Genomic DNA, 15,994 nt, shown 5'->3' with positions numbered 1-15,994 from the left:
TACAGTGCTAGTTCCAGGACAGACTCGAAAACTAAACAGGAAACCAGTCTTAAAGAAAGGAAGGAAGGAAAGGAGGGAGGGAGGGAGGTAGGAAGGAAGGAAGGAAGGAAGGAAGGAAGGAAGGAAGGAAAAAAGAAAACTGGGGTGGGCTGGAGGGATGGCTTAGCAGCTAAGAGCACTGGCTGCTCTTCCAGAGGACCTGAGTTCACTTCCCAGCATCCACATGGCAGCTAACAACTGTAATCCCAAGATCTGACACCCTAACACAGACATACACACAGGCAAAATACAACGCATATAAAATAAAAATAAATTTAAAAATAAAAAAACTGTAAAAGTTTAGATTAAAAGTCATCAGTCTGCCCCGCTCCTCAGTCTCGGTGATCTCTGCCTTCACCACTACACTGCATCAGCTCCTTCTGACCTGTGACTTCCTCAGTCCTTCCATGTTTCAAATCAACTTAGTCCACTTTGCACATCTAGGTCTGATTCTTTCCTGTGTCTCAAGTCAATTCCATACCCTCAGACCTAGAACCATCCAGAAAGCAAGGATCATCCTCAATACTTCCTCTGGAGACTGCACATGAAGGCATCACCAACACAGTGTGTACAACTGGCCGCCAAGCAAGCATCTCCTGACACTTCATCTTTTACTGTTTCACTCTCACTAATGTGACCACTCATCTGGAATCTAAAGACTGTTAACAGCTAGCTGTCCTTATTAAAACATTCATTTTTTGCATATGTAAGTGGGTTAGGTATGTATCTGTGTCTGCTACTCATAAGCCAGAAGAGGGCACTGGGTCCACTGGATGTGGAGTTATGGAGAGCTGTAAAGTGCCATGTTGAGTGCTGGCAACCAAATCCGGGTCTTCTGCAAGAGCAACAGTGCTCAGCCATCTCTGCTCTTATCCCTCTCCTGCAATCTTCCCATTCAGTGCTGAAATCCTATAGACGGCCACCAGGCTGTGCTGTCTGCTCCTAACTATCATCTCCTGTTGTCCTATTAATCCTGCTCTCCCTTGGTCTTTGATCACAATCCTTCTCTCCCATTTGTGGTCCCCACAATGTGCACTTTCTCCTCCTTCAGATTTTCTAGCCAACCTGCCCAATTAAGCCCTGCTTTTGAGCATAGTCATCTTCATAGTTTGGAGAACACACAGCTGAGCAGAGCTTCTCCCCAGGTCAAGAGGACTGCACTGAATCAAAAGCACAGTTGACCTTTAGGAAACTCAATAGCCTAGGCCTTTCTGACCAGGCCAATTCCTGACATCTGCTTGCTTATCAATGCCCTAGCATAGCACCTGGCATGGATAGGACAATCAGTGATTATTTTAATGTTTCTAAAAGCTTAGTCAAAATCATAAAAAAAAAAATGAAGACAATGACATAGCTCAGATAGAGTTAAAGGAATTTTTAAGGAAAATTGGACTGAGATTCTATAAAGTTTATTAAATTTCAGACAGGCAGATGTCTATATGATAGAGCAAAGGAAGTTTAGGTTGTTAATTCAAATCTAAGATAGAGGTCATAATAATTACTGAGAATCTCTTCCCACACTAGAACTGCAAGAGGATGGGATGCTACCATTCCACTATAACCAGAAATTAGTTATCACACTACTACTGGGTCCAAAGACTGTTTAAGTTGACAGGAACCAGGTTCAATAAGGCCTTTATGGGAGGGGAGGGGCACATATGCGTGCTCTGGAGTGTTTGGGGGGAGTCTGGTTGTTTGGAGAATGGTCTTGTAAGAACAACAGTCTCTTCTGTGCTGTGGAAAAAAAAAAAATCAAACATGTAGTTCCAAGCACACTTGTAATGATAGCCATTTAAGAGAAGCAAGTTTGTTCAGGGATAGGAAGGCACTCCATAGCAACAGCAGCCAGCAGCCAGCAATGCAGACTAAGCTCTTTGGAGTGACTCATTTCTTAACCCTACCCCATAAAATGGCAGCCTCAAAAATCTAATTTTACCTCTACACTATAAAATGCAATTGTATGCTCTGCAACGCAGACACCTAGGTTTACAGTTTCATAAAACTGGTTTAAAAAAAACTGTTACCCCATAGAGACAGTCCTTCTTAGTATTTCAGCTTTACATACAAGGTCTTGTCTTTGGACACTGACATTGGAAAGGGAACCATTCAAGAGGTAGATGGTTAACGGGGCACCGCAAAAGACTCCCTTCTGAGACTTGCTACCTACCATTTTCCTTCCTCTTCCTCCTCTCTCCCTCCCCTCTCTCTCATTTTTGGTTTTTTTGAGACAGGGTTTCTCTGAGTATCGTTGACTGTCCTGGAACTTACCCTTTGAACCAGGCTGGCTTTGAACTCACAGATATCCACTTGCACCACCACCACCTAGCAATCTGGTTTCTTAGTGATGGAATTCTGTTTTACTCAGTTAATGGTTTTCGGATTTGTAGTCAGGACCTAGAGCATGCCTCTCAAGATCTCTACTTCTCTCTGTATTACTTAAAAAACTTGAAGCTTTCCGAGGGAGTACTTTCTTATGTGCCTTCGGAAGTGATAAACATGAAACAAAGTTTTCACACTGCTGACTTTTGGGACCAACACTAACTCACTGAAATTGCTGAACACCACTGAGAAAAAACCACCACTGTCCACACAACACATATATTTGTGCACTGTTTTAGCTGGACCTTTTCTACAGGAGTTGACTTAGACCAATGGTGTACAAGGATGGAAGTTTGGGCCCTCGGGAGACATTTAGCAATGTCTATGTTCAATCATGTTCAATTGTCAGGACCAGAAGAGGATGAGGTGCTACAATAACCTACTGAATAGAAGTCATAGATGAGGCTCATCATCTCACAGTGCCCAGGAAAACACCTTCAGAACAGTTACCCAACACCTTGAAATGAGTTATCTGTTGAGCCAAGCAATCATGGGGACAGACTGTATCCCCACATCCATTTTCCCCAAAACCATCCCACCCAACCCCCTTTTATATTTTTCAAGACAGGGTTTCTCCGTGTAAAATCCTGGCTGTCTGGGGACTTGCTCTGTGGATGAGGCTGGCCTCTAACTCCCAAACCTCTGCCTCCCAAGTGCTGGGATTAAAGGCATGTGCCACCACGGCACAGCTGTAACACCCCTCTTGATGACTGGTCTCTATGTACATTCTGAGAATCTTCCTGTCCCAGTCTTTTGCTCTTGCATAATTTTTTTCTTTAAGCTTCAAGGTGGGTCTATGAGCACTTTAGGGGTCAGCTAAGAATAACCTTAAAAAAAAAAAAAAAAGAAGAAGAAGAAGAAGAAGAAGAAGAAATTACACCCTCCAACAGTTAATTAAAAGTTTTCCAGAGAGTTAAAACTCATAGGTCAAAAAAAATGTTAAAAAATTAACTATCACAGAAAGACTATCTGAAAGCCAGGTGCTGTTGGTTTACCTGTCATGAATGCCCTAAATGGATGCAGCTCTGAAAGAAATAATGGAGAGATCGTAGTATCTTCTTGATTTACTTGTACACTGGCTTCTTTTAAGGCAGTTTGGAGTGGCAGTATATAGAATATTTCCTACTCAAAAGTCTGGCTGCTCCTTTGTTCTTCTAATTAATCCAAGATTGCATTCAGAGCTACACTTCTACCTGGACAGGGAAAGCTTCCAGGGTTGCTTCAATGACTGCTGTCTGTTACAATTTCATGCCTTCAAAGGTTAGGCAGACTTAATCTGAATGGCTGGTTTGTTTCATCAAAACCATAACCACACAGTCTTTTCAAACAACTATTGCCTCCTCCCCAACTTACAATGTTTCAATACACATGGATTGGCAAAGAATGGAGTGATGAACCTATAAGCCAAGAATTGCTGTCACCACCAGAAGCCAGGAAGGAACCCTTTCCAGGGTGAGTATGGGAGAGAGCAGCCAGATACTACCTTGACTTGACTTCTTCCTGGCAGAGCTGCACCAGTTCTATGGTTTGAAGTCCCTGGTTTACTGGTTCAGTGTTTTGACGCTTAGCAAATTATACGTTTGTATTTTTAATGTGTTACAGAACATTCTCTAAAATAGCTATTGGTTGGTCACTGTTAAGGTGGAAAGGTGACATCAAAATCCTTTTCCATTACTGTGGCTGGCACTTGAAGATAATTCCAAATTTAAATTTAACCACACAGAAAACAAATCTAAACAATTATTTTCAGAAATAAATCTTTCCATGTTTTATCATATTTGATAGCAGCTTTTTTTTATTGGTTACAAAACCTAAGCCCATATACAAAATTAGGAACACGTTTAGATGCCTCTTTTGAAAGAACATTTTAGTCGTTTTTTAAACTGAGTTTAAAAAAAATAAAAACAATGCAATTTTAAAACACTGTTTTGAAAACTTAAAAGTGCAGCAATACACTCAGTTTCCTTTATCTACGAAATGGTGTGATTCCAATTCAAAACTGTAAGGTCACAGCAAACTGAATCAAGCAGATGCACACAGGTCTGCACTACTTGACGCTAATGTTACTTAAAGGTTAGTTTGCACTTAGGATGAGAGAGGAAATAGGAATCATCACAGTAGAGGCCCAATTTAATCTCAATGTGTGCAAATTTGAAAAGGTAACTGTCAGTTAAGTAGGAAGGGTCCAGAAGAAACTACACTGGAAGGGGGACAATAACACTATCCAGAAGATTTGGACTTTAAGGGTTTCACCAAAGTTTGTGACCTTAATTCATTCCGACTTTGTTAATCCTACTTTTAGTGAACACTACACAATTTCAAAATTTAGACAAGTGTTTGAACAGGATGCAGTTACCATATGAAGCTTGAACTCAAAATTTGGGTAAAGAAAAAAGGCACAATGAACTTCAACTCAATTTTATGTGCACAAGAGTTGAAAAATCTGAGCCACCTTAAAGAGAAATTGATTCTAAAATTTATAAAACCTATAAATAATCAGAGGCCAAACCACTATATTAAAACAGATTCTCTAGCAAGTAAAAATCTTGCAGTTTAAACATACGCTTGTATCCATTTCAGATACAAGACAAAACTCACTCTTTAAAGTGGCTCCGCCTCGGCAGATACATATATTTGTAATGAAGCACACCTGCTATGTGTTGTTTATCAGTGAAAACACCCCAGCTGATTCACAAAGCTCTGATGGCATCCGTCTCCTCTTCATCACAGTACACACACCCCCCCTTCTGGAAACGAACTTATTTTAGATTTCTATCCCTTCACATCAATGCATTGGGGAATTATACCCAGTGAACAAGAGCAACAAAACCATTTCCGTGACAACACAAATTAGTTTAAAAAATTTCAAATCCATATTCATTCATTAATAACTGGGTCAGACAATTTGCCAAAAGCAATGACTTTACACAGTAATAAGAGATTCTGCAGAGCTAAAGATCACTGCAAATCAGGCTAGTTCAATAACTGCAGATCATTCCTCTCTATACAGATCCTTGGCTTCTCTTTACCATGTGCAGGTGCTTTGAGTGGGATAGGAATGAGCTCCCCAATACTCAAGAATGAAGTCTTGTAACACTTCTAAATAGTTGCTGGTTTGTTGCCACCACATTATCAAAAGTACTGGTTACTAAGTAAAAAATGTTGTAAGACTAAATTACAGTAAACATGAAAGCTCCACAGTTTAAACCCAATATAAATCAACCATATCCAATTATCAAATTAAAACAAAACAAAAAAAAAAAAAAAATTAACTCCCGGAAGCTGAAAGCAAGACTATCTTAAAACATCAGCAATGCGTATTTTAGACCTTTTCCATCCTTGTTTTGACTTATTCATTTATTTATGTATGGTTTGTAGTCAGGGACTCTTGCTTTCAACTTAACAGAAGTTCAAGTCTGTAACAGGTTGCAGCTCAGGTAGAGACCATGCACAGCATTTGATTATTCAACAGCAGGAACACACAGGCTGAAGTGAGTGGTCAAATAGGGTTTGCTGTTCTCAACAATTAGGTATAATGGCGGAAGCATTAATTACCACTGACATCTAAAGCTCTTGCTCCAACCCTGGCTTCTGAGGCAGATAATAAACACATCAATTCATGGTAGTGAAGTACAGTTTTAAAAAACTTATCTTTTTAATCAATAACCAAGTTTCTTGTTTTTAAGTTATTACTTTTTTTTTGTCAGTTCCACCAATGAAAATCATTTGGCTTGTACTTTAATTCTTCCACATAAGAATATGAAAATATGTTTGTGGAGGACAATAATGGAGGCTCAGATCACACTGCACCTCTGTAGTCTTCCAATATGAATAAGCATCATACCAAGTGTCTTGATCCACAGCGCACCTTTTTCCAAAGCAGTATCAGTGGGCAGCTGATCGCCACCACTATGGAACATTCTAACTGGAGACTGCAGTTGTCAGCATGTGGCACCAGGGAACATGGAAAAATAGGGTAGTTGAGGCTGTTAAGGAGAATTCTAAAACAGTTTAGGAAATCATGCATATGCATTTACAGTCCATGTGAGAGTGACTTTTGGCAACTGCAAAGTGACTGAGACATGGCTTGCTTTAGAAGCATCAAAACGAAGAGGCAAGAGAGCTGGGAGCCTTCTGTTGCTTGCTGTCTTATCGCTTGGTGGCCATCTGGTGGTGTTTGTATTGAATGAAAGGTGCTGCACTTAATTGACCTTAGAAATTGAATTCTTTTGTTTGAAGGTTGGCTGTTGGGTCAAAGTTGTAAGTACCTCCTTGTGTTGCTTCAGGAATGAGGCTAGGATCTTCATCAATCTATAAAAATAAAGGGGAAAGTCTAAATGAATATTTTTAACTGCCTAAATAATTTTATTGAGAAATTAAATACAATTCAATATTCATTTTTAAAAAGTGCCTGGCACTTTTTAAAATGCAAATGCAAGTCACCTATCTGAATGTCATTTCCAGAATTATTTCTTCCCAGAAAATAGATTAAAACTGTAACAAGAAATGCTTTTATAATTTTACCTTATAGTGAAATTTTGGATAAAGTATTTAGTGATTAACATTATAAATTTCATGCACATTATTAAGAGAAGAATTCTAAGTAAATGACCATTATATTTCAAATTTCAGTCTACATGCAGACATTTGTATTTTAATATTTACTTACATCATCACCAGAAAAATATTGATCTATGATTTCAAATGCTAATTTATATATGTCTTCATTTTCATGTTGCTGCAAAACTTCAATTTTCTCCAAACCTGACAAAGAATACAAAAATAATTAAGGAGATACTAATCTGCACACATAGAAAAACTCTCTGAACCTCAGAATATGCCTTGTTTCCACTCAAAGATGACAGTCAAAAGGCTGGAGAGATGGCTCAGGAGTTAAGAGCTTTTTTAGAGGACTAGGGTTCAATTCCCATCAACTACATGGTGGCACAAAACCATCTATAGTGGGATCTCATGGCCTCTTCTGTAATAAAGGTATGCATGCAGATACATAAAATAGATGAATCTTTAAAAAATAAAAATAAAAAAGATGACAGCCTAAAGTAACACAAACAAAACTAACGACCAGCTCATTATTTCCTTTTTCCTTAAAAATGTTTGAGATTGCCTATCTCTGGGAAAACAGTTTAAAAAAAAAAATAATAATCAACTACCAAAACATTCCATCTAATAGAGTTGTGATGGAGTCTGTTTATGCTAACATGGAGCAAGTTAATGCTAGTATAAGATCTGAAAAACTCCCAAAAGTTTTCAATATAATCACAGTATCTCATATAGTATTTTTATCTTTTCTCTTCCACTGTTTTCTGAATGTAAGTTTTTAGAACTTAATTGATAGAAACTTTACACCAGAAACACTGCATTTAAAAAAAGTAAATAGGAGTAGTGATGGTGCACACCTTTAATCCCAGCATCAGGAAGGCAGAGACAGCCAGATCTCTGAGTTTGAGGCGAGCCTGGTTTACAGAGTGAGTTCTAGGATAGAGTCCGAGCTATATGAGAAACCCTCTCAGAACAAAACAAACAAAAGTGAAGGTTATGATCTAGATCTACAGGTATAAGGAGCAGGAAAAGGAAGCTTCCCGAACACTAATCACAAGACTGTAGTCCAGTCTGGACTTGAACTTGAGACCCTCTTCTATCAAGTGATGCACTGCACATACATGTGCACACCTGTGCTCATCTGAGAGCATCTTTTATAGGTGCAATGTACCATGGACTTCATGTGCCAGATGCACAAGTCTACAAATTTAAAACTTAGTACTTTTTTTTTTAACATATTGAAATAGTTGGCTTTTAAAACATAATGAACAAATCCGAAAAATGGAGAAATGGGTGTCAACACAAAAAATGCTTTATGAGATTATAGTATATATTATAATTATTACTCCTAAATAGGAAAAAAAATACAGCTTTAATATTAAAGACTTCTCTAAGTTAGTCAAACTTTCTGTGTTATGAACTTGACTACAAAGCTAATTTTTATCTTAAAAATAAGACATCTTAATACAAGCATGAGCATGAATAGTAGGGTGAGCTCCATGTCAGCTTCGCTTATATCAATACCATTTATATGATCTTGGGCAAACTCCCACATACCTTTTTGTTTTTACTGATTCTGTGATGTTAATGCATTTACTGTTCTCTATAGCATAAGCTGGGTAAACTATCCATATAGTCAACAAATATGCAAATAAACAAATCATTAAACTTTTTAATGTCTGGACACTTTAGTACATACTGAACAGGTACCTTTTAAGAACAGAATTTTTAAGTACAAGTTTAATTATGTCCTTACTAGAAATGACAATACTTAGTGACTTCAGTCTTATTAAGTCAATACACATTTGTAACAATCCTAAAAGCCTCTCCATCTCACAGAATTCAAACAAGACACACAATTGAGTAACCATTTCCCACAGAAGGGTCCACCCAGACACATGGTAATATGTACAACATAAAAAATATGTTCGATTTGTCTGGAGTTTGAGAAACAGATTAAACAAAGCTTCTATCTACTCTAGCGGTCCACCAGGCTTTTTAACATGCTCCTGCACACTGTGACATGAAGAGGAATGCAGTACTTTGGTCCTCACTATTCAGTTGTTGGGAGGGCTTTTAGAACCATTAAGAAATGGGGCCCTGAGAAAAGTTAACAAAATCTTTGCAGAACCAACCTTAGTTTCATTTTACAATAGTAAGTTATTACAAAACACTGAATCTGTCCCTGGATCTTTCCTTTATTCTCTCCCAAGTGTTCTGTCTTGTTGCCCCCAGGCAGGAGACTTCACTAGAGACACGCATACCCACACATTAAACACAAATTGGAACAACCATTCTGTCTTACACTTTCACCTCCCAAAAGCCCAACCTAAATAAACCTTTTTATAAGCACTCAGCCTCAGGTATTTTTGATATGGCAATGGGTAACAAACCAATGTAATACTGAGCACTTCCTAAATTCTATCAATCTCCAGAAAAATTGACTTCGTGACCAGTATTTCTAAAGTATGAACCACTGTATTTTTTTGTGTGAAAATCCTTCAGTAATGCTAATGAGGTGAATAAAATCAGCAAAATCCTCTGAACACTCAATAGCAACTGTCTTAACAAAATAAGCTTAGAGGAACTAGTACTGTAGAACTCCAATGTTAACTACTTACCTCCACATTCTTCTATGATTTCAGCTATTGTGCTTGCTTCATCCCCAGCCATTATCAGGATGTTCTTTAGACCATCCAGAACCACCTGAACCACCTGAGAGTCTTTTACTGACAGTAAGTTACAGAATGGTGGTATAACGTTCTGTTGTACAAGGTACTCAACCTAGTTAATACAAAAGAAGAAAAGGTTTTATGAATTTAATTCTCTATTCCCTCTAAAAACTGCAGTACAGAGATGAAAACATTCAGTAACTTCTAAAACTAAGAAAAGAAGTGCCCTTGCTGGAATTAGTAATAGTGACCAGTTAATTTTTTTTAAACTCACTTGATCTTTTCTGCCACTTATCGTTAAGTTGCTAATTGCCCAAGCAGCTTCCTTTTGTGTTCCAAAGTCCCCCTGAAGAGTAAAAACAAATTCACAAAATAAATTCTTTATCCAAAAGTCTGGGTCATAACAAATTAAAATAAATAACGGATCCCTGATATGACTGACCTTAGCGAGTTGGTGAATGATCATGGGGATTAAGCCAGCATCTATCACAGCTTGAACTTGCTGCTGATTGCCTGCTGTTATATTGGAAAGGAACCATACTGCTTCCTAGAATAAACAAAATATGGGCCACTTTTATTAGAAAAACTACCTTTAATGTTTTATCTTTCTCTTTAATGTTTTAAATATTTGATAACAAAATCTCCTGAGTAGTATCCAAAACGTGACTGGTTAAGACCTCACATTTTACATTACTTATGTCATTTTATATGAGTCTGGTGTTTGTATACAAGTAAACCATTGCACCCATGTGCAGGTCAGAAGACTTCTGACCTTTTAGATTTGGTTCTCTCCATCCATCTTGTGGTTACAGAGATCTAACTCAGGCTGTCAGATTTACATGGCTAGCATTTTTACCTGTGATTTAACCAGTTCAGACCTCCCATTGGGAAGGAAGCTTCCATTCCCAATACTTGTGTGTCCAGTTAACCCAGCATTTATTTAATAATCTATAAGCCTACCATAAGCTAGGCACTATTCTGAGCAAAGGTGACACAGCAGCAAATGAACAGACCCAAATCTTTACCCCTGTGGTACATGACACTAGTGCCTCATGAAAGGCAGGCCTGAAGAATAGGATTTCCAAATACTTGTCAAAGCTACCTCTGCTAACGAGCTTTAGTTTACTTGAAAGCATGAGGTGGGGGACAAGGATGAGTGGGTAAGGTGAGCATGAGGACCTAGGCTCTGGTGCTCACCACCTATGCTGAGATGCATGGTGACAAGCATCGGTACACACAGCTGAGGAGAAAGCAAAACCCCAATTTGAAGGTTCCTCAAAACACTAGACACAATTTCCATAACTCAGCAACTTCTAGCTATGTCAGAAAGAAAATTAAATCAAGGACTGAAACACTCACTGATATGCCAGTGTTTTCTGTGGCATTATTACTATAGCCATGAGGTGAAAACTACCCCAGTGTCAATCAACAGGCACATGAGAAAAATGTGATATACACATACAACAACTTATTTAGCCATAAAAGCAAATCAAGTCAGGGCTGGGGGAGATGGCTCAGCTGGTAAAAATGTTTGCCCCAGAAACATGAGCACCCGACTAATCTCCAGCATCCAGGTAAAAGTTAGGCTCAGTGGCATGCTTTGTACCTGAAACACTGCTGAGGCAGAGACAAAAGGATCTGTAGTGCTCAGGCCCAATGAGAGACCCTGCTTCAAAATACAAAGTGGGGAAGTTGGAGAGATGGCCCCATCCATGGTAAAGAACATGGACTGCTCTTCTCCAGAACCAGAACTCAGCTCCTAGTACCCATACCAAGTGGCTGACAACCACCTGTGCTCCCAGTTCCAGGGAGTGCTGATGCCGCTGGCCTCTGCTGGCCCCTGAATTCATGCACATGTCCCCCACCCACCCATACACAGAATTAAAAATAATAAAATTTTTGGTCCTACACACACACACACACACACACACACGCACAGAGCACTTTAAAACACTCTATTATAAACAAATTTTAAAAATTTAAAAACAAACTATAAAACTACTTAAATATTTAATTATTTACTATACAATTAATAATAAATTTTTAAATAAATTTAAAACTCTTAAGAGAGTAAGTTTTTACAGTATGTGAAAGGAAACATGACAACCTAAATTCTATTCTAATTTTGTAGGGGAGTAAATGATCATGTTTTGGTTTTTTCCCCATTTTTTAAAAAATACCACCTATTTTAGTGAGAGATTATGTTTTTTGCATACTGGTTACTAATTTAATGATACTGCTCAACCTATAAACATAATTTTTTTCATCCTGTGATGATAAAAGAAACAGAAACTAAAACAATTATAAAAGATTCACTTAAAATCATTCTTGTCTTGAGTGTCATGACAGCAAGGAAGCAGTCACAGACAAAAGGAAGAACGTGTGCGCCTTTACCTTGTTTATCTTCTCTTTTGGGTGTGACAAGAGGTTTGGGAAGTGGGACAGCACATCGCAGTTAAGAACCACCTGGGTCTGCTCATCGGTGCCAGTCACTATGTTCCCAACTGCTCTGAGTGCTGCCGTCTAGAGTAGGAAGAAAAGTGTTAAGCATGTTTATAATGAAATTGTTATTTCTATATTTTTCATACCTCTGAGAGAATGTGAGGAGGAAATGATTAACATTCATTTCATCCCCACAACAAAGCCATAACCAAACTAAGCAATGACTTTTAAACAATAATCTCATGTGGAAAATTATGGAACTCCACAGAAAAATTATATGAAAATTTGTTACAGTAAAGATTTTTAGGCATGGCAATGGTAGCACACACCTTTAATTCCAGCATTTGGGAGGCAGAGGCAGTTCCATCTCCGTGAGTTTGAGGCTAGCATGATCTACAGAGTGAGTTCCAGGACAGCCAGGACTACATGAGAAAACTCCGTCTCGAAAATACATAAAAAAGCAAAAACAACTCCCCCAAATACCACACAAAAATAAATATATAAAAAGTTTTTGATTTTGAGAAGTGGAAACTAAGAATCATAAAGTAATATCTTTAAAAACAATTGTTCTTATTTATGATCAAACCGATACCACAGATTTTAATATGGTCCTGCATCAGCACACATTTGTGTTTATCATTTAAGAATGTCCTGTATTTAATGTTATCCTGTGTCAGCATGTATTTGTATTTAGAAAAACACTTTGGCAGAGTAGCATGATGAGCAGAGTCAGAGGGTATGCAGTTGGAAGGTTACAAAAACTCTCCCAGAGACAGAGAGTTAAGGGGGAGGCACACTGAAAGCTTAAGCGAGAAGAAAGGGACCTCTGACAGAAGATGATGAAGAAAGAGCCTAAGCATCCAACAGGAGAGGCAAACCCAGGATCCAACAGAAGAGATGAAGGAGAATGTAGGCATCAGACAAGCAACATGCAATTTCCTAACAGGGTACTAGAAGAAAGCAATATGTGACGGCCAGCAGTTTCATTCCTGTCTAGTTGAAATGACAATGGCTATCATGCAGGTCTATGTTTAATGGCATATATAACTGAATTGCTGAAAAGTTAAGCAAATGAAGAAATCAGGGTTCAAGAGATGAGCTAGAACAATCTTGAGGTGCATTCTGTTGGACTTAACTGAAGGATGGTTGTAGAAAGGTTGGTCATAAAAAGAAGAGGTTTATATGATAAAAAAAAAAATGAAAATACTTACTTGAACTTTCACTTCCTGGTGGCTCAGAAGGGGCACAAGGAATGGTACCACGCCTGAATCAATAACCATCTGTATCTGCTCATTTCCTCCATCTGTCAAGTACGACAGAGCCCAAACAGTGTCTACAAGAATCTATAAGTACAAACAGGAAAAGGGCATTCCAGGAGTTGAAACAGAAAAATAAAAAAGTTTTCTGTTTTTAACATGGTTACAAAGGCATCCTTGTACATATAAATTTAATTTTTCTCTCAGGGCTTACCTGTGGTCACCCTTCATAAACACGAGACAGAAGTCTAGGATGCCTGTTTATATTCCAGATAGATAAAAATAGAAATAATGGGTTGGCAAGATAGCTTAGCAAGCAAAGAGGTTGAAGCTAGCCTGGTGACCTGAGTTCAATCCCCCAAAGCCACACAGAGGTGGAAGTAGAAAACCAACCAGACAAAGTCTTCTTGTGACCTCCTTGCAGGTGCAGTGCTCATACACATATATAATACACAGACATAAAATAAGTAAAATTGTTCAACAAGCAGAAAATTCTCTGAGCCCCAAAATTAAGCACTAAAAATCTATTTCACATATAAGTATGAAGTCAAAGCAAGTCTAGAAGACCCCAAAATAATCATAGATCCAATTTATTGGTCTTAAGTATGTTCAGCAATACAAATTTTCAGACTACTAAAGTGAGAAGGGTAAGGAGTGACTCAGCACTTGAACCTTGATGCAGGCCCTCAAAGGAAAAGCATGGAATACAATCACACTGTGCTGACTAAAATGGTGCAATACTTGGGGAATGCAACCAGCAGGAAAAGCCACCCTCAGCTATATAGTGAGAGTGAGCAGCTGAGGCTGCACGAGAGCCCCAAACCCAAATTAAACAAGTTTTTACTTATGAGAACAAAACCAAACAGCCTCTGGGCTAACTGATTCTGGACACAGAGCTAGTGGTTCTCCTTGGTTTCTTCAAGCTGCATGAGCACCACTCTTAACCCATTTGAAATCCAGAGGCCTTTCTACTGAAGATCCAATTTAAAGACATCTTGTTGCCTGATTTTTAAAAGCAGCTACCTGAATTCACATATCCTTCAAGAAGGCACACATACAAGTCAGAGGAGCAGACAAAATCAGGCATAATCTATACCATTAGCATTGCTAAGAATCCTGAGAATACAATTTCAAACTACCCATAAGAAGAAACCACTTAAATATTAGCGTGGATCTGGATTTGTTCTAAGCCTGTAGGAGTTGAAGAGTGAAGAATGAGAGAGGAGGGGAGGGGAGAAATTATGCATATGTTTGAAACAGAAACTGTCACAGGGAGCATTACGGAGGGGAAAATCAGAAGGAACTCAAGAGCTACATCAAAAGAAACCACACAATCTCAGTGTGATGGTTTGAACAGAATGGGCTCCCGTAGGCTCATATAATTCAATGCTTAGCAATCAGGGAGTGGCACTGCTTTCGAAGGAATAGGAGGTGTGGCTTTGGTGAAGAAGGTGTGGCCTTGCTGGAAGAAATGTGTCACTGGGGGTAGGCTTTGAAGTTTCAAACCCAAGCCAGGCCCAGTGTTTCTCTCATCTCCCTGGTTCACATATGTGGATCAAGGTGCAGGCTCTCAGATACTCCTTCAGCACCATACCTGCCTGTATGTCACCATGCTCCCCACCATGGTGACAATGGATTAAACTTCAAAACTAATTAAGCCCCAATAAGATGTTTTCTTTTTATAAGAGTTGCTGGGCTCATGGTACCTCTTCATAGCAATAGAACAGTGATTAACAGAAATTGGTACCAGAAATAGGGGTATTGCTTTGTCAGGCCTAACCATGCAGCTTGTTGGCACAATGTAGACTTTGCATTAGGAAAGCAGTTGAAGGCTTTAAGCAGATATTAATAGGCCAAACCAATAACAGCATAGAATACAGTGGTGCTGAGAGCAATGTAGATTATGACAGCTTGGCTCAAGGTTTCAGAAGAATATTAGACCATTCTTGTGATATTTTGGCAAAGAATATGGCTGTTTTCTACCCTTGCCCTGCCCCCCATCTGCCTGACAGTAAACTGAAGGGTTTTCAACTAATGGCATTAACAGAGGCAATTTCAAAACAGCCTAGTACTGAGTGTGTTATGGGGTTATTAGTGGTCTCTCTTATGCAGACCTATAATGAACAAGCAAGCTGAACAAGAAGAAATACAAAGTGTACAGTTTGAAAGGAGGCACCAGGAAATGTAAGGGGGCTAAGTCTACCTCAAGGACATAAGACATTTAAAGTCTGATGCTAAATGGAATAAAGGAAGTGGTCACCTAAGGACAAGACCCATCCAGCTAAGCTTCCAACTTGGGACAAGAAATAAAAGAAAACCTTAAGAAGTAAAGGAAACCACCGAAAAAGAAAGCTTATGAAAATGTAATTGGACAAGGGGGCCAAGCTCCAGCCTCATCAAGCAGCAGAACTTGGCAGCTTTGGCCATGTGGTTCTGGCTTTAGTATCAAAAATACAAAAGATGGGTTGTGGAATCTTTCTCCTTGGCTAAGGAAAGCTGCTGAACCCAAGAGTGTGTCAGTGGTATTCCTGCATGGAAACTATTGTATGAAGCTGTGAAGGTGAAGCCTGCTTTATCTTGGAGACCCTGTAGTGACATATTATTTATGATTTAATAAAGCTGGCCTGAGGGTTGACAATGCAAAGC

General features: G+C 38.8%; 1 protein-coding gene across 1 annotated transcript in view; it reads right to left on the bottom strand.

Moving 5' to 3' along the window:
• Positions 1–5,757: 5,757 nt before the first annotated feature.
• Kpna3 (karyopherin subunit alpha 3) overlaps positions 5,758–15,994 on the bottom strand; it is a 66,619-nt gene continuing 56,382 nt past the window's right edge. Inside the window, 7 exon segments of the mRNA XM_051195554.1 lie at positions 5,758–6,729; positions 7,088–7,182; positions 9,600–9,762; positions 9,925–9,996; positions 10,093–10,197; positions 12,045–12,173; positions 13,304–13,435. Coding sequence (XP_051051511.1) covers positions 6,631–6,729; positions 7,088–7,182; positions 9,600–9,762; positions 9,925–9,996; positions 10,093–10,197; positions 12,045–12,173; positions 13,304–13,435 — 795 coding nt within the window. The 3' untranslated portion in view covers positions 5,758–6,630.

Source organism: Phodopus roborovskii, unplaced genomic scaffold (genome assembly GCF_943737965.1).
Source record: "Phodopus roborovskii unplaced genomic scaffold, PHOROB, whole genome shotgun sequence".
NCBI lineage: Eukaryota > Metazoa > Chordata > Mammalia > Rodentia > Cricetidae > Phodopus > Phodopus roborovskii.
This window is presented reverse-complemented; position numbering and strand designations above follow the sequence as displayed.